General features: G+C 40.2%; 2 protein-coding genes across 2 annotated transcripts; both read left to right on the top strand.

The window, feature by feature from the left end:
* Positions 1-4,042: 4,042 nt before the first annotated feature.
* hykk.2 (hydroxylysine kinase, tandem duplicate 2) lies at positions 4,043-7,951 on the top strand. The gene is made up of 5 exons (XM_062396002.1): positions 4,043-4,105; positions 4,922-5,229; positions 6,100-6,242; positions 6,543-6,723; positions 6,843-7,951. The coding sequence occupies exons 2-5, from the start codon at positions 4,926-4,928 to the stop codon at positions 7,283-7,285; spliced, it is 1,071 nt and encodes a 356-aa protein (XP_062251986.1). The 5' UTR covers positions 4,043-4,105; positions 4,922-4,925; the 3' UTR covers positions 7,286-7,951.
* Positions 7,952-12,664: 4,713 nt separating this feature from the next.
* On the top strand, positions 12,665-18,407 carry LOC133960801 (hydroxylysine kinase-like). The gene is made up of 5 exons (XM_062395641.1): positions 12,665-12,668; positions 13,898-14,194; positions 15,912-16,054; positions 16,561-16,741; positions 17,912-18,407. Exons 1-5 carry the CDS (start codon positions 12,665-12,667, stop codon positions 18,364-18,366), a joined length of 1,080 nt encoding a protein of 359 aa, XP_062251625.1. The 3' UTR covers positions 18,367-18,407.
* The last annotated feature ends 584 nt before the right edge of the window (positions 18,408-18,991 follow it).

Genomic DNA, 18,991 nt, shown 5'->3' with positions numbered 1-18,991 from the left:
GGAGAAATCCAGCTTCCCACAAGGTCGCTAATCTGTCATTATGCCTAATAAATCATGTCTGGGATCAAGGGCCCTCCAACATCACAATCATGACTTTCAAAAAGACATGCTTCCACATAGCGTGATATTCAAAGCTTGATGTCTAACAGTAATCATATATGTGGCGATGTTTGCGAGCTAGCTCAGGCGGCCAACTGGAGCTGCACTGCTCCAATCACGTGACATGGCTCACTCTGCAAAGTCCTTTTTATCACACACCCTCCCAATGTGGCGATTTATTTTAAAGCTGCAAAAAACGTCCCATCCATCCCATTGTTTGTTTGTAATAATATCAAGGGGGAGTGATGAAGCTGGAGCCCCAATGCCAAACACTAACCCTGCTGCAATAAACACTTCAAGGTGAGTTATTTGACTGAAATGGCTTTACTGTATAATGTATAAACAAGGAATGTACATTTTATGTTTTGGGAAAAATAGAAGAAAGCGCATGGTTTGACGGTGGCAATACAATATCCAGGCATTGAAAACATGCCAATGTGCAGGAAGCATCATATTTTGTCCCCTCAACTCAAACATACAGCCAGGTCATGAACAAAGTCAGGATTCAGTCATGTGTTTTTGATGAAGCGAAGAATCAAGCCAGTGGCTGGTATATACAGTAAATCAACCAGATTACATTTTCCCTGCACCGTTGCTGTCAGTTCCGGTGATGATTTGTGACAGGTGGTCTGAGATGACTCCATGTTCGAGGCCACTGACCCCAAATGCACACACACACTCAAATCTGCCCATGTCCGATAACTGTAATCTCACAAGATGCACACTCAGACAATATCTTTATAATGCCAAAACAGCATGAAATAAATAATCTATAATGTATAATATGCAAAACATAAGCGACAAATGTTCCCATGGGTGTACCAAGTGGGTGATAAGCTTTAAGTGACTGTTATTGGCTCAAGCTGAGAATTACTGTCAAAAAAATATATTGCCGAAGTCGAAAGTCGATTTTCCTTTTAACAGATGAGAAAATTATCATTAGCTTACTCTATCTTAACGTTTTTAATTGATCTTATTTAAATATCGCTGCCTCTTAATGACCAACAACAGCAAATGAGACAATCAGACACATTTTTGTATAAACTATTCTCCGTGACTGGTCACGGGTTACGCGTGAAGTCAGTGCAACGATTTGAGGAGGGAGAGGAGGCACTACCACTTTTGTCCACAGAGGCGCAAAAATTGACAAAAATCAAAACATCCTTGAAGAACATTCAACAAAGTTGTTGGTGTTGATAATCAAAGTTGAACCAAGTAATACGTGAGTCAAATGAATTCAGCTTGTACAAACCCACTGAGGTCTGTCTGACCTGTAGGGGAAATGCACAGGCTTGTAGAAGCCAGGCCTAATGAAATGTAAAAGTGGCTGAGTAACAGGACTAAAAGCAAATGTCAGAAATAATTACTTCAACTGTCTGCAACTTAAAATAAGACATGAAAATGCAAACCATCTCCTGACTCTGTTGTAGAAAAAATGGAGGATGCAGAAATGTTAGTTGGGCTCAATTGCCTGCACAAACTGTAACTGCAGCCAATTGATACATTCATGAGCGCTTTCAGATCCACTCTGTTCAGTTTGGACCTACTTTTTAGCCCCTTCATTTCTAATGTCAATTAGGCCCTAGCAGTGAGGTGAATCCAGGAGACAGAGGGACAACATGAGCAGGTAATCAGGGGATCCTGAGACAAAGCAGGGCTACAGCACAAGGGGTCAGCCACAAGAACCTGATCCAACAAACTGGACAGGGTGTGGACGAAGCTTGCCATAAAGTGAAGTATGAATCTCCGGAGGGGAGGTGGCGATCTGCCCTGAGCTACTGCAGCAGTTGTGTTGATGATTGCAAGATAAGGGACAAGTGCAGGTAGTGATTGGCGGGGAGAGACAGGAACTGGTGGTCACGGCCGAACGAGTGGCACAAACTGTCAGGGGAAGAAGCAGAGTGGGGTCTACAGCAGCTAGCAGCAGGGTGGATACCACGAGTCTGTTCACAAAGTTAGCTCACTTCTTCTGGAACAATTGAATTAGCTTTTTCCATTAGTCCAAACACAGACATTGGGCAAAACATCAAATAGTCACAATGGCATTTAGGCTCCAGTAACTAACATTTCCTGATATCAGGCAGATGCAAACAATAAGTAGAATTTATATAATGATGTCTCCTCAGGTCAATCCAACTGAACTTTGAGCTGTCAGGACAGGAGGATCTGTTACATTTCAAACAGGACATTTAGATTCAATAATTTCCATGACACCCACGAATTCCGGTCTTTCCCCCGGTCTATTTACAATAATAGTGCAGTAGATCATTTTCAAAATAGGGAGAACTTCAATTCTCCCAGGTTCCAGGATGTGAGAGGGCACTGGCATTGCAGTGGTGTAGTGTTGTTTGGAGAAGTTGGTTTACCTTTAATTACTTATGCAGATTTTGCCTCAATAATCATCAACGTTCCGGGTGATGCAGCGACTTGATGACATCTATCGTCTATGGGACAGAGGTTTCTTGGAACAGTGTACAACCACCATTATAGAATTAACAAGGTTTGACCTGAGTCCGGTGCAAATAAGACTCTATAAATATTATAGTTTGCCAATATTACTATATACAAAAAATCCACTGCATGTTATTAGCATAATTGACAAGGTTCTGCTATTAAAAAGGGCTCAACGTGGTTGATGTCTTCACTTTAAATTGTTATAAAAGAGGTATAATCTCTGTCACCGTCAGCGTCCTCTCTGACGGGGGTGGGGGACATGGGGAGGGCGCGCACTACATTCACTACCGAGGAGGCAGAGCGTAATGACATGTCTGATGACATTTTTGTTTGGGTAGTTGATTGCTTCATGTCTGAATTTCCTTCGAGGCTGAATTTAGATGCGTTTTATAATGAGTTCCTTTAATCAGGAGTCAGGTGAGATTTTGAGCACGAAGACAAACACAGACATCCCTTCCAGGCCTCTATTAGCTTACTCTGATATTGTTGTCCTAACTAACCAATCGGGAAAAATTGGCTTGCAGAACACGAATGATGATGTGCACCACAGGCGATTTAGAGGTGGGTATTCTGCTGATTGAAAAATAAGTTGGTATACCTGCGTTTACCCTGCCCTACACCACTGCTGTGAGGTAATCCCAAATGAATGCAGGACTAAGATCCTGTAGCCCCAAAATAGAACCAATTTTATTTTGTATAGATTTTCGATATAATGGGAAAAAACAACAGACATAGTCAAACTAAATTCGAAATGCTTCTTTCAGTTGTAGTGAAATACCTCTCTTTGGGTATTTGGGCCGTCGAAATTGTGGTTTCACCCGAACACGGAATATCATTGTAAATCAACCAATATCACCACGAGTAGTTAGAAGCTTCTTCATTAGCCAGGATTGACCCTGCTGATCCTCCTTCAAATGATCACTCCACTTAATGTCACTTTCCTTAGATCCTTTAGGGCCTTTGACGACTCTGCCGCAATCGCTTGTAAGATAACAGAAGTTAGATTGATATTTTTACATCCACCAAGGAGGTCATGTGTTTGCCTCAATTGTCTGGTAGTTTGCTAATTTAGGCAAAAACCACTGAACTGAGTGCCACGTAAATTGGTTGAAGGTTTTGGCCTGTGTCAGCGAAAGCATGTATTTTAAAGTCTTTATGTCTTCTTTTAAAAAAAATTCATCGATCTCTAGTCGAATAATTCCGGGATCTTGGTGAAAAAAAGATCAAGCGTGTGTACGGGACCGCGTTTATGATTTTGTGCAGATCCAAATCAACATCTGGATGAAGAAGTGAATTTGGATGTGGTTTCATTAGCGGACAGTTGGGACCTTCTAGTTTCCTTTTCATTCACTTAGTTACATTTGAGTCATTCACAATTGTCGAGCGACCACGGGACTGGGGACAGGAAGTGGAAAGGATTTGGTTTTATTGTGAAATGCCTCTCCGGACATAAATAGTGCGGCTGCAGATTTTTTTGCACTGCACGTTTCCGGTAGTCCAGCGACGTAACGTTTCTTCTGAGCTGCTCTTCTGAGTGTGTGTGGAGCTGCAGGTGAGTACAGATCAAAACACACAACTCAGCTCATCACCAAACATGCGTTACGTCTGTGGATTCAGAAAGATACGCTGCTCTGCTGTAGCATGTTTCATACATGTACCCACTTCCCCCTCCTCTGTTATTACTGCGAGTCACACTTGTGCTCGAAGAGGGGACACGTTGCAATTTGAAACGAGTCACCTCGTGCAAACCCAGCAGGAAAACACCGATCACAATCAAACGTGCAAGAGTGGCGAACGTGTTGGGGTCGGAACTTGTGAAAGGAGCTCAGAACCTTTTCAGGATGATGATGATGATGCTGCAACCAAGTTTAATTTTCAGATTTATTAGCTAGAATAAACTGAGGAAAAGTAGCTATTAAACGTTTCTAGAGTTCAAGATGTCATCTTTTATTTGCTGTTAGGACACGAGAACAGCAACAAACACAAAGCCAACAATAAATAAATCAGTCTCAAAGTCTCAGATTTGCAGATTTGTATTATTTTGTACATAAACTAGTCATTTATCTGTAATAAATAACTCAAACGTAATGGAGTATTCAAATTGTTGGGGGTTAGTACACAGTTTATCTAAATATTTTATTAGTAGAGGGAATTCACAGATGGATCAATTAGCATACAGTCTTTATCACAATCACTCAACAACAGCAATAATAAACATTACTGTAGGGCATGTTAATAATTGGTGACATGCCAGACAGTAATGTTTGTGAACATTTTTATAATTCATTACATGTTATCTATTACTGTGTTGCGAATGATTGCCAAAAAATTAAAATCATTGTTTTTCTAATGGCGCTTTTTCATTTAGCACAATGACAGGGCAACATTCCAAGCCCTGCCTCAGTGAGCCTCAGGCGTCTGAGCTGGTGCAGAGGCTCTTCAGCCTGACGCCATCAGAGGTCCGCCCTCTGCCCAGCTACGATGACCAAAACTTCTACGTGGCCACAGCGGAGGGCGACGAGTACGTCTTGAAGGTAATGAACTCGGAGGACAGCAAGAACCCCAACATGATTGAGGTGCAGACGTACGCCATGTCCTTCCTGCAACAGCACGGGCTTCCTGCCCAAACAGCCCTGCCCACCGCTCCTGGAAAGCTCATGAGTCTGGAAGAAATAGGTATGGGTTCAGTCACGCTGCTCTGCCCTGAGGGAAAATGTCATCTAGCACGCTAGCGATATGTTAGAGATAGTTTTCATGTTTACTTTCAAAATGACATCCTTGTTCTGTAGGTTAGTTAAATCATCTTCTCCAGCACAGTTTCTCACAACACTCAACATTTATGAGGGGCCATTTGCATGCCATTTAGGCATGCAAATGCCTAAATTCCATTTAGGCATGCAGATGGGAAAGACCGGCAACCTTCTTGTTGCGGAACACCCGCTCTATCCCCTAGGCCACGCCCTCCCCTGGCATATGGCATATGGCATATGTAGCCACAAGAACAATTAAAAGTAAATCCAAAGACTTCTGGCTTATCCCTTGAAAAAACTTAAAAAAGAGGCTAAAATGAGGATTACAGGATGGCAATTATGAAATTAGAATTATGTGAGAATAATTATTGCATGAAGAGATCACATGTATAATTCAAAGTATAGCTATTTGTGATTCCTCTCAAGGTCTAGAAGGGTCTTCAAGGTTCCTCAGTAATGGGAACAGATCTATGGGATACTTAATAAATAAATAAATATATATATATTTTATATTATCCATCATCTATGGGCACGTGCGGACATGCTGACTATGTTAGACGGTAGTTGCTGGATCCCAGAGCACATAAGGTGATGGGCTACTCAACCACCGGAGAAGGTACCCTGACATTTCCTGCCTTAAGGCGAGCAAATACCTTTCACTCTATTATTTACACTACAGGAATGATAGATGTTCCTCTGATCAAGGCTGCAGCACACACATTTACGTCAGAGACTTTTAAGAGGGAGGTAAATGATTGTAATGCTAATCTAATGTGTTTGTTTTGAACTTCGGCAGACTTTGGCAACGGCTGTCAGAGGTTCATGGTGCGGCTGTTGACTTATCTACCTGGCACCACAGTTTCCAAGCTTCATTTAACTCCACAGCTATTGTATGAAATCGGCAGCACAGCAGCCAGAATGGACAAAATCCTGAAAGAGGTATGTTATTCACTTTGATTTTGAAATATCCAATGTTATGTAGATGTAAAATGCTGCAAGACAAAACCCAATCATTGTTTTGTCAGTAGTTCACACGTGATGAACCTACAAACCACATCATTATGCCACTTCACTTTCCCCAATGCCATCGTCTTAGTGTCTTAACTGCTCATCCACCACAAAACAATAAAGCTCTCAACTGACAAATCTTAAATGATATTTTCTTGTCGTGTAGTTTTTTTTTCTTCCCCTTCCATCTCATTCTCAGCGTTACTTTTGATGTTTCCCCCACAACCCCAGATGACACACCCTCACCTCAACGTGCTGCAGAGGGAGGGGTTCAAGTGGAGTCTGTCAAATGTCCCTCTCCTGGAAGGGTACCTCTATGTGTTGGATGGAGACCCTCTTCAGGAAGTTGTAAAGTCTCTCATTCAACAGTACAAGACCTCTGTGGTTGGAAAATACCCTGATTTCCGCAAGTGTGAGTTTGGTATTTACTCATGATACTCCCCACTTTGATCCCTCTATGGCACTGAATACAATAGTCAATAATGTATCTCAATTCACCTAACAAATCCTTTTTTATTTCTCTTTTCTAAGGCATTAACCACGGCGACTTCAATGACCTCAATGTGCTCATGCAGCGTGATGAGACTGACTGCTACAGGATCTCTGGTATCCTTGACTTTGGGGACTTGCACAGCGGCTACTACATCCATGAGTTAGCCATCGCTATCATGTACATGATGATAGAGCACCCTAACCCCATTGAGGTGGGTGGTCCTGTTCTTGCAGGCTGGGAAAGTGTCCTCCCGCTCAATGAAGCAGAGAAAGAGTGTCTCTATGTGCTGGTGATGTGCCGCTTCTGCCAGTCTTTGCTGCTTGCTCGTTACTCCGTGACCTTGCAGCCAGAAAATGAAGAGTATTTGATGATAACATCCAGAAAGGGTGTCAGAATTCTCTGTGAACTCCTGGAGCTCGGAAAGAAGCAGGTCGAGAAGGCCTGGTTCCAAAGTGCTGCTCAGTTTGCTGACAAAAAGTAAGCAATGTGCGAAGGAAGCCATTCAAAAATGTCTAAGCACCATAAGTTGATTCCACTGAAGCGTTTGCGCAAGTGAATGCATTCTAAAAGCAGAAGTTAAAACAATAGATTAGAATAAGTGAGACAACTTGAATATAGAACTGATTTGTTTTCAACAGAAACCAAACTAGAATAATATTGCACATTGCACACACATATATATATCAGTACCCTAAACGTGCCTGCTTTTTTTTCATCAAGATCCATGAATTATTTTCTGACAAATCAATCCTTCAAATGAAGAGTAAAACACAACCTCCTTGTTGGACATAGACATACATGACCTAAACATAAATACTGAAGTGAGTCTGAGTTAGAGATGAGTAGATTAACAAAAACTGCAATAGGAAGTATCGATACTGTATGTTAACAATAGATTATATACTGTAAAAGTAGCCAGCAACCGAACCCATAGATTGCGATTACTAAAGCATTTAGGGGAAAGTAGTGAATAGGGATGTATAGGATATAACTGCAGAAGCAACTCAAACCTAACCATAGAGACAGTCCCGGTATCTTAAAGGTACAATATGTAGAATGTAGTGACATCTAGTGGCGAAGTTGCATGTTGCAGCTAAATACCTGACCCTGACCTTACAAACATGAAAGAGAACCTGTGGAGGACCTGTAGTGGACCTGAAAAACAAGGAGGCCTCTGTCTAGAGGACCCGCTCCAGATGTAGACAAAAGAAGCCGGTGCTGCTAAACACAACTGAGCCTCGTTTTTTTTTTCTCCAAAATAATATAATAATAATATATAAAAAACATCATGTTAAACAACAACTTAACCACATCTATATAAAACTTAGGTCTGACAGGTTTTGCCAGATGTAACTCAAAACTATCAAACAAGGCACCGAGTCGAGAAACCTTCATACAAATAACCAGTAACTCACATACAACCTTAGCACCAGCCTACGGGTTTGTGTTTAGAAAGATGAGCATGTTAACAAATCCCCGAGGTCAGACTCAAACGCAGCCTGGTGACTGTCAGTCCAGCTGCCGAAAAAACTCGCTCTCAGGGGACTGACGTCCCTGTGATACACAGGTAGCTCCGTGCTAACTTGGCTAGCCTGGCCGCGGCTCTGTTTTTTGCGCTCCCCTCGTCCGTGTCAGATAACCAGGCTCCTCGTCTCCCCTAGTCTCTGGGATAGCTTCGCAGTATTGGCAGTGAACCAAGTCATTTTTTAACTCAAAATGGTCCCACTCTACACTTCGCCGTTACCTCTTAATGTTTACTTTGGAAATGGAAATACATGTTAACTCCCAGCCAGTCGCAGGTAACCTGTGGCGTTTTTTTCAAACACTGCCCCCCGTGGTCAAATGTGTAATTAGTGAATTTCTCGATGAAAGAATAATTTCCTCGACGAAATTCTTAATGATCAATTAATTGATCGTCGATTAATTATGCCCATCCCTAGTGAAAACCTCACTAAGATTGAAGTATACTAAACATATGCCGATAGATCCTTTTCGCCTAAATCTTACTCACTGTAACCTTAAAGAAACATGTTCAGGAAGTGCCCAAGGTCTTTAGGGTTTATACATTTCAATGGACTTGGGTTTATACATTTCTATGTACTTGGGTTTATACATTTCTATTCACTTGGGTTTATACATTTCTATGTACTTGGGATTATACATTTCTATTCACTTGGGTTTATACATTTCTATGCACTTGGGATTATATATTTCTATGTACTTGGGTTTATACATTTCTATGTACTTGGGATTATACATTTCTATGTACTTGGGTTTATACATTTCTATGTACAGTATTAATATGTCATATAAAGATATGCACAGGAATCAAACAGTCAACAGAAACAACTCCTCTACAACAAAACTTTAGCCTTCAGAACAAATCCAAAGATCTCCATAAACAAGAGCATTTCTTACAGTTTTTGATATTTTTAGTTACAATTAAATGCAATAACTTTACCTGTTTCTCACCATGAACTGAACTGCAAACTGAAAAACTTGAGATTGTCAATTTCAATCTTTGTTTCCAATCTGTGTATATATAAAGTAGTGCGGATATTGCCGTACGGATATTCTCAAGTGATTGTATCAGTGATTATTTAAATTCTAAAAAAGAATCATGATGAATAATCTGAAAAGTGTAAACATGTTTGAAGTGAGATGGATGTGAATTATGATGAAATATCCTGTGTAGAATCACTGTTGTTGAGATTTTTGGACTTTTGGATTTTTCAATCGTCCAAAAAAAAATTCAATCCAAGAACGTTGTGATTAAAACTAATAGCATTATATGGACAGATTTCTTTTTGCTTTTTTCGCACTTGAATCATTGAACTTTTTATAGCTCATAGCTGCTGCAAATATTAAATAAAGTATACCACCTGCATTCAAAGTAAAGAGCTCCTAGACTTACTGTTTGAAATCTCACCGTGCAAAAAGTTCTTTTTGAATTTGCCATTAGCCTCTTCTCCGTGATGTCAAACCACTCTTGTTGGTTCTATTATTAAATTAACACTGCTGCAAAAGTATGTTAAAGCTATTAATCATTTCCACATGTGAATAATGCAGCAAATAAACAAAGAATGATGTAGTATTTAAGTTGTGGCTTATTCTGTTAATGTATGTGTGTGTGTCACTATATGTGTGACAGTGCTGAGTCACCAGTGTTATACTTACTCATCTACAACCGTCTCATTCATAAATAACTGAAGTCCTGCACTGAGAACAGTTCTAACACTCCTGTTCTTATCTTTGTCTGTTGAACAGTAGATTCCTCTGTACAACGTTTAACCCTACATGATAAACCTGTTACTACACTTGTAAAACAAATGAGTTGACCTTTGAACTTCAAAGCCCCCCTGGTATCAGGTGAAGAAGAAAAAATCCGTTCCCTCAGTTTAACAAACCATTCCTTCAGTTTAACTAATCCGTGCCTTCGGTTTAATACGGGTGTGGCTTTTCTGCTAAACAGTAAATATGTTGTTGCTGCAATTTTTACCTGAAACCTTTCTACAGACAAGCACGAACAGCGATTGCGACCGCTACTGCCAGGTAATGTTAACCATGTCCAGTTTATCAATTTAAAAATCCTGTATTTTGTTTAAATAACATTTCTCAGTTAAACATGGCACAATATAGCATCAATAAACTGGACTTAGTTAACATCACGTGGCAGAGGAAGTCGCAGTCGTGCTCCTTTGTAGGATGGTTTCAGGTCAGAAAATGTAGCAACAGCCTATTTCCTGTTTCCAATCCTACACATTATTATCTAGTTCTTATAGAATGAATATATAAGTAAGAATGGAAGTGATCTGATAACCTTAATTATCTCTTTGGCATAAAACACTGTTTAAGGTCATGAAAATAATTCCTGAATGTGCCTCTGAATACCCCATTTAATTGGATCAAAGCCTCCGACCCCATCCTTCACCCAAGTGTGGTGCAATTGGATTTGTAGTTTTTAACTTAATCCAGTTGACAAATAAACAAACAAACAAACAAAAAAACAGGTTGAAAAATCATGGTAACCTCCATGGTGGGGGTTATTAACCACGTTGGGGGCTGTAGCTGACATTAAAAAAAAATATGACGGTTGATGACATGTGTCTCCACTATGGCCATTCGAGGGTGCAATTCTCTGAAACCTACAATCTGATGACAAAAACAAGGAACGATGATGGCAACTCTGTCACAACAACCCAGCATATGAAGGCAAATATGTGACATTAAAACCCATTCTGCAGCTGAGGGTGTGTCAGTGACATTTGACAGTAACTAGGTAGCGTGGAGTGTTTCTCAATAGCAACATGACGCAACTGCTTACTTTAGGATCACAGATTTCAGTTTTAGGTTTGGGAACCTTTTTGATCCTGTTCCAACGCACTAATACGACAAAGATGTCATCCATGGTTGTACAAACTGCTCTAATCGAACAAAATCCCAAGGACAACATCACATTAAGCCAATCCAAACCAGTAAGATGGCTGTGTGTGCTCAGACAACAATACTTGGAGCAATCCAGCAAATCTCTCAACAAATAGAGAAATCCCTCAAAGCTGCAGGATGGCAATGCATTTTTGGAAAGTATAAAACAGGGAAACTGAACGTGCTCTCAGACGTTCAGAAGAGATTGTTTGTGTACACATACATGTCAGATTTCTTTTCAAATGGAATGTGTCCAAATAAAACAAGTAACATAACTTTCTCACTTTTAAGATCTTGATATTTTAGAGTATATCTGTAGGATGGCTTCATCGAGGAATTTCTGATATTCCGTATGTATATTTAATAGGATTCCTATCAAACGTTTACTTGTGCATTCTTTTCTTTAAGACTGTGCTTCAAAACTGTATTCATTAAAGTGTTTTTTTACTTTGTAGTGAAGTTTATCTATTCAATTCTGGATACAATTAGATGTAACACTGCCCTCTTGGTGGTTCTCAGACCCTCATACATCCCCTTGAGGTGGCTTTGCCTTCACTTCAGAGGCAGATGCAGAACGATTTTTATTCAAATGTATATTATCAGGTCACATTGTCCCTGTGTGTGAGGAGTTCAAGCAGGCATCTTTGTTGCACAATTTCTGTCTCGCCCCCACATCATTCACCTGGAGGCCGATATGTGACACTTATCTGCTCTCATCCAACAACATTTCTCTCTTCAAGTGACAAATGTTCTGGCAGGAAACAGCCAAAAGACATGCAGGAGACACGCTGTCTATCATGTAAAAACTTTTTATGATCCCTGGATATGATGGTGCTTGTGCAAAATGTTCCATGGCATGAAAAGTCAACACTGAACTTATGGTAAAGATGATTATAGGGAACCTTCTGATGTGCCAGGTAACGTACAGCATTAAATCCCTGGATTGCACAGCAGCTACTCAAAGTTAGACACTTACAACATTCCGCTGCTAGAGCTCTAAGTGCACGACCTGAGGAATCTGACAATCATGCGAGAGGCGTGCGTAAGTTTGCATCTCTTCTTGGGAAAAAAAACTTCTGAGAAACTACAGCAAAGATTGTTCAAGGCTGACTACCTAAACCTGGAGAACCAGCTGATAGTTGCATCATCCTCATCATCATCATCATCATCATCACAACGACCATCTGACATAAAAGGCCTCACCAGAGAGCAGCAGCCATTGCATATGAGAGAGGAGTGTGTTCAGTAGACTGATGGGATTGTTGATAAAGCACCCCCATCCCTAAAAGCCTTAAAGATAATTACATGTTTCAACCCCCAAAACAACCGATCAGAAAACATTTGGTTCTGGGTGTAGCCGTCTGTTTTTAACTGGCTTGAAAACTTGATCTCTCAGAGTACTGCCACAGTCTTGCACATCTTAATGCAGAAGATGATGGGTAAGTGCTTATTTTTTCTCTTCAGTAAAATTAAGCAGTGTTGCTGCTGAGTCTTCCCGAGATTGTCGATGTTTGCTGTGCTCCTAAAGTGCTGCACACGGCTGCAGAGACGTTGGAACAACCGCCCCACACGACATTTAGACCTCAAATGTGTGTTGCATGTGTTTATATGTATGAATATTACCAATTAGAAAGAGTGTGGATCATTCGCTTAGTACTATTTATTACAAACTGTAAAGCTGTGACTCATCACTGTGAGATACACTCTCGGGTAGGACGGCCTTTATACAGGGTGATTCTGCTTGGGCCTGCTCCCTCGTTATCTGTGTGTCTGTGTTGTGCAAAAAATGCTTTGGGAATTTGTTCCCTGTTCCAATTGTTTACACAGAAATTTGGGGAAATGCTTTTGCTTAGTCTGCGACTGCAGCATGGAATTTATTGCAGAAGGACTTGAAACTAAGTGACAGAATGTCACTCACTGCCTTCAAAACCAGTATGGAAGCAGATTCTAGAAGATGTGGTTGTTTTTAACTTACCTGGTTGGGTGTTTCATCTGTTGTGGAAGTTTCCTGAAAAAGCAGGTGAGAGGAGAACTCGGGCAGCAGCTGATGTCTTATGCAGAAGGTTTTAATGTAAACTTGATGCATCAAGGAGACCAGAAGGTGGAACAATATTCAAACACTGACCCAGTAACATGAGCAACTGTCACCCCCGAGTCTGAAGATGTCTCCCACAGCAGCCCAGTATATCTTCCTCTGCTTGCGTCACCCATTCCAACAGCACATCCATGAATGGCTAAAATTGCTGTCACTCTCCATGTTACATGTAGGTGTTCGCATCCTATTGGATAGTTCAGACTAAAGTATGCATTCCTAAAACACAATGTATCCTTACGTGTTGCCACTGGTTGAAATACCATATTATCTGTGGAATTAGACAGGCACTATTATCCTGTACAGATATGATGTGTAATATACAATACAAATACTATATAGTGGCATATACAGTAATGTGTGAGGATGGTCAAATCTTTTTCTTCTAACCTCTGACTCTGCAACGTCTCATTCAACCCGTTCTTCAGGTCTATGAATCCTGTGTGACTGACAAACTGAACAATGTGCTTTGATGTGAGCTTCAGCTTCACAGTCTGGCAAGACTCCTCTGACTCTCTCACCATTTGTGTTAAATTGTGTTGTGTGTTGTTACTGTTTTGTGCATAAATCCCACAGCTGCCGATCCAAGGCCGTCGCTCACCCCCCAGCAAGCAAGGCAAGTGACGCAGCAGCTTTATGGAGTGACTGTGACGGAGATCAGCCCCCTGCCAAGTTACATGGACCAGAACTACCTCGTGGAGGATAAGGACGGCTCCAAGTACGTCCTAAAGATCATGAACTCAAAAGAGAGTGAGGAGACGACCCTGCTGGAGTTGCAGACGCTCGCCATGTCCTTTCTACAACAGCATGGATTTCCTACGCAGACGACGGTGTCCACCACCACAGGGCAGCTGATGAGTATGGAGGAAATAGGTAACATTTCACTAAAATGAAAACATAACTTATTTAACTATCACTGACCATGAATAGTTTCACGTGTGAGTCAATCTTATCTTACTGTGCCAAGTGACAAAATACCACCCAAATATTTAAAAAGAAACAGGGATTTGTGTTGGGAGAGGCGGTGGTTTGTGTTGGGAGAGGCGGTGGTTTAGTGGCAGAAACTTGGACTATGGGCAGAGAAGGTCTCTGGTTTGTCTCTGGTTCGACTCCACGGAGAGACAACAAAAGACGAACCTGGATTGATCTGTCCAAAAATCCAAGAGTCTCCCTACCCTGTCTAGTGCCCCTGAGCAAGGCACCTTACTCCCCCAACATCTGCTCCCCGAGCGCCGTACATGGTCGCTCACTGCTCTGTGTGTCCTGCACCAGATGAGTAAAAAGCAGAGATTAAATTTCCCTACCTGCATGAGTGTGCCTTTGCATGTCTGTGAATGTGTTTGGGATGAATAAATGGGTCTTAAACTGATCTTAATCTGTTACATAACGTTTCACTTTGAGGCAATTGCAGTTTTTGGACTTGGCTAACAAAGAAAACTATATCATCTTAATGTTATGGGTAAAACATCCCAAAGTCGCAATTGAGTCTCCCCTAGAAAAATAAGTTCTTTTATTAGGGGCTCAACCTGCTAAATATTCTTATCATGACAAAGTTAAAATGTGGTTTCAATCTGATTTGGTCATCTGGTATTTATGAGAAAAATGAAACTTGTGGAGACTGGTCTGCCACTCCACCAGAAAGCAAGGAAGTTCTCAAAACTGGACCCTCAAATTTGTATTTGAATGAATTGAAGCCAAACCAAATTTTTTGATAGTAGTCTACCTGACTCTGTTCCTGAGGTATAGGTCCCATTTCAAAGTGGAGGATCAAAGTAATCACTGTTGTTTCTTGACCGAGATTGAACGAAGATAATATTTGTTGTGTGTTGGCTTGTGATACGGGAAGCACAGTGCCAGATAAATCTCTGATGATAGCTTAGGGGCACTGTAAACCACAGGTAGGCTGGAGCAGGAGCTCCTTAGTGATTGAGAAATCGGAAAGCTGGTACGTCTATCTTTTTGTGATTTGCAATGCTATGCACTGCTATGAAATATGTGCAATACTGTTCACTCAGCAGTAGATAGACAGAATGAAGTAGAAACGAAAATACTAAGAGACAACTAGTAAAAATAAAAGACATAATAAAAATCCAGGGAATATATGGGAGTATATATAATATACACCTTTCAATTGGGAAATATGTTTTGTTGAATAATGTAATTAAGTCAAGTGCAGTGGCACAGGATAACTGAGGTTTATTTTTATATTAGTATAATGAGATATTGAAATAGATGCATCAATATATGTATATATAGACTGTTATAGGTATATATGTATGGTGTACAAAATAATCTATGTTTGTGTATAACTATATAAAGACGTATGTTTATATATATATATAAATAAATAGGTATAAATGTATTTTATATGATATATATATTATATATTGTTTAAATAGTGCATATTGTTTTTTAAATAGTTGCCTGTATAGTGTTTTTTATGTATTTATGTTGTATTGTCCTTATCTTATCTTATGTGACCTTATCTTAATCCTTAATTGCACTTTTCTTGGAGCAAAACACTGAACTTTGACAGCAATGCTCTGGTTCTGAACTGACTGTGTTTTTCTATCCACCCTTTCGCCCTCAGACTGCGGACAAGGTGCTCAAACCTACTGTGTGAGGTTGTTGACCTACCTCCCTGGGGAGATGGTCTCAAGGTCTCCAGTCACGAAACACGATTTTTATAATCTGGGCAAGTTGGCTGCAACCCTGAATAAGACGTTGCTCCAGGTACCTGTTAACCTCAGATCCCTTTGTTGGCTGATGCAGGAGGACTTTCTCCTCAACTTTTGAAGTCTGTCTGTCATTGGTTGCCGGGTTAAACAGTGGGAATTAAGGGGTTTCACTAAAGAGGAAAAAACAACAACTGCATGCTGTGCCTGAAACCAAAGCTATTATAGCGGTGAGACTGAACCAAAACAGAGTTGTGGACTGTTAAACCTCAAAAATAAAAAAGGAACTTCAGAGTCTGGAGATGCTTCTCATCGGGTTCTTCTCTGCAAGACTTTTCTTTCACAAAACTCAATAAAAATACCCCTTAGAATTACAGCTGCACATAATAACATTTCTTTGACATACGGCTAACGGCTCAGTGGTGATTAACTGAGGGTCTGGATCTGCTAACATGAAGTCAAACCTGTTTTCAGGGCTCATAATGTCTAATGTATGTGCAAATTTCAACTTGTAGAGTTCTGCCCCAATGTTGCCAAAACAGTTAAACAGTTCAAACTTTTCAGCTTTCATCTCCAAACCTGGATCTGTTACAAAGGGACGATGAACCGTGGCATATGGAAAACGTTCCTCTTGTGACGGGCTACCTGTCAGTGATGGATGGAGATCCCCTGCAGGATGTGATCGGATCAGTCATCCAACAGTTTCAATCACATGTGCAGCCCAAAATGAGCAATTTCCATAAAGGTAACAAGTCAACATTGATTATGTGCTGTGATGTTTTTCTTTGCTGTGAAACCCTGTTAGCGATTTTTTCTTATTTTATTAAATTACCTTTGTGTACATGTAAACAGTGTGAATGCTAATCCAGGCCAAATTACCTAGAAATTAAGTTTTTATTGAAATGAGGATTAGCATTACTGAAAATATCTCATTCCTCGATATAAGTCAATTTGTTACCGGAATATATTGACTCGATGCAAATTTCCTACATGTTTCCATTCTATGCTGAAGATTGCAAAGCGTTACCCAAATAATGAAATATATTCTGTTGTTGTTTATTGATATTCAATTGTTATTTTCAATAAAATACAGTTTATCATCCTATTGGACAGCCCTACATAGTTAACATTTGTTTTGCTTTAACCATAACCACAGTACAAATGTAGCTTTAATTACAAAATTTTATTAAAGCTACCTTAATTAAGTATTTATTAATCTGAGGTTTTAAACAATAGTTTAACAATATTACCCTGACCTCAACAATACTGCAGCTGCATCGTGCAGATATTACAGAAAGACGGGTTTCACAGAAAATGGTCTATTGTTGATACAGTTATATTACAGTGTAAATTTAATTATTCATTTCTTTATTTTAGTTTGACTGATTAGCAAAGAGAAAAAAAAGTGAAATGTCTTTACAATTGCAAAAGGTCCCATAAACTGGAGCCTATATAAAGATGGAGGAAGTGTCTTCACTTCCTCTAAGTGGTGTAGATTAAGCAGTGGTGATTGCAGAGTTGAGCTATAAGGTCCCGCCAATATTTGGCACTTATATTGTTAGTCTCATCTGTCGGTCATAACATATTGAATTAAAACAAAATCTTTTATATATATTTTTTATAAGGAACCGTCTCAGTTTTTTTTTTTCATGTGGACTTTAAATTTCTAGTTTGGTCCATGTCCCATCCTGTAATATAGAGGAGGGGCATTTTTACATTTCTGCAGCCAGCCACCAGGGGGTGATCAAGATGATTTGGCTTCCCTTATGGGAGGATGTCATGTAATCAATCTTTATAGTTTTACAATAGAGACAGGCCCTTTGTGTGAGGAGGCTGCTACTAATCTCTTTCGAGCAACCTTGAGAAAATAATGGCCACACTTCATTTAAAGTTCCAAGTCTTTGTCTTTAAACAGGGATAATACACGGGGACCTGAGTGACCAGAACATCATTGTCACACCACTACCCAATGGGCACCATGAGGTGTCAGGCATCCTGGATTTTTCATTACTCAAGATCGGATGCCACGTGTACGATCTGGCAATAATGATCATGTACATGATGCTGGAGAACCCCAGTCCCTTGGATGTAGGTGGCGCCCTGTTAGCCGGCTGGGAGAGCGTCATGCTGCTCAACAGTGATGAGAGGGACTGCCTCTACCTGATGGTGCTCGGTCGGCTGTGCCAGTCTTTGGTTTATGGCAGGCACAATATCAACAAATACCCCGGCAACAAGGAATACCTATTGACCACAGCCAAGAGTGGGACTCAGATATTAAACAAACTCTGGGAGCTGGGCAAGAAAGAAGTGGAGAAAAAGTGGTTCACAGACGCCAGCACATTCAAACAAGAAATCAATGTGTCTCCGTGAATTAGCATGGAGGTTTAAATCCTTACAGTAAAAGGGAAAGGGACGATGAACTGTGGGAAATGCTAAATGTTCCTGTCGTCTTGATACCCTGCTTGTTGTCCTTGGTTTTCTTTAATACAATATGTTGACAATAGCATGGTTAAGGGTTCTTGACAACACACATAAAATAAATAATCTCTACTTTCAGTGGATTGTGGATGTTTTATTCAACATATTTGGTGCGTAAGAAAACATTTCTTGGTTTATTAAATCCCAAACATTTGGAAAACCATCTACTTCCATATAGTGCTTCAGAATACCCTGGGGTTTTGATTGGGTTATTGACTGATTTCGGGTGTGACAAATCATTTTGTGATAATACAATTTCACGTGTTATAGTGTTAATTGTGGCAGCGGTTGGGGTTTGGCAGAACCAGGCATTAACACAGAGTGGTCTGTTACATTAGGCTTTACAAGTAATTGTTTAGAAAAGATTCCTAAGAGTCAATATAGACAGCCATACTTGTAATTTGTTTTTAAGCTAAATCCATAAAATATAGATTTACATGAAGTCGCAGCTAAAATTATAAAAGTGCAACATCTGTGAGACGGAGGTGAGCGAGGGAACTTCGTGCTCCCCTCATCA

Source organism: Platichthys flesus, chromosome 9 (genome assembly GCF_949316205.1).
Source record: "Platichthys flesus chromosome 9, fPlaFle2.1, whole genome shotgun sequence".
Taxonomy (NCBI): domain Eukaryota; kingdom Metazoa; phylum Chordata; class Actinopteri; order Pleuronectiformes; family Pleuronectidae; genus Platichthys; species Platichthys flesus.
The sequence above is the reverse complement of the archived record's forward strand: the minus strand, read 5'-3'. Positions and strand labels throughout refer to the sequence as shown.

What these genes read in the sequence shown, in the direction of transcription:
- hykk.2 (XM_062396002.1), top strand. Translation starts at nt 4,926, where the DNA reads ATGACAGGGCAACATTCCAAGCCCTGCCTCAGTGAGCCTCAGGCGTCT. An exon ending in TGGACAAAATCCTGAAAGAG is followed by an intron (nt 6,243 to 6,542) that starts GTATGTTATTCA and finishes CCACAACCCCAG; the next exon opens with ATGACACACCCTCACCTCAA. An exon ending in ATACCCTGATTTCCGCAAGT is followed by an intron (nt 6,724 to 6,842) that starts GTGAGTTTGGTA and finishes CTCTTTTCTAAG; the next exon opens with GCATTAACCACGGCGACTTC.
- LOC133960801 (XM_062395641.1), top strand. An exon ending in TGAATAAGACGTTGCTCCAG is followed by an intron (nt 16,055 to 16,560) that starts GTACCTGTTAAC and finishes CAAACTTTTCAG; the next exon opens with CTTTCATCTCCAAACCTGGA. An exon ending in AATGAGCAATTTCCATAAAG is followed by an intron (nt 16,742 to 17,911) that starts GTAACAAGTCAA and finishes GTCTTTAAACAG; the next exon opens with GGATAATACACGGGGACCTG.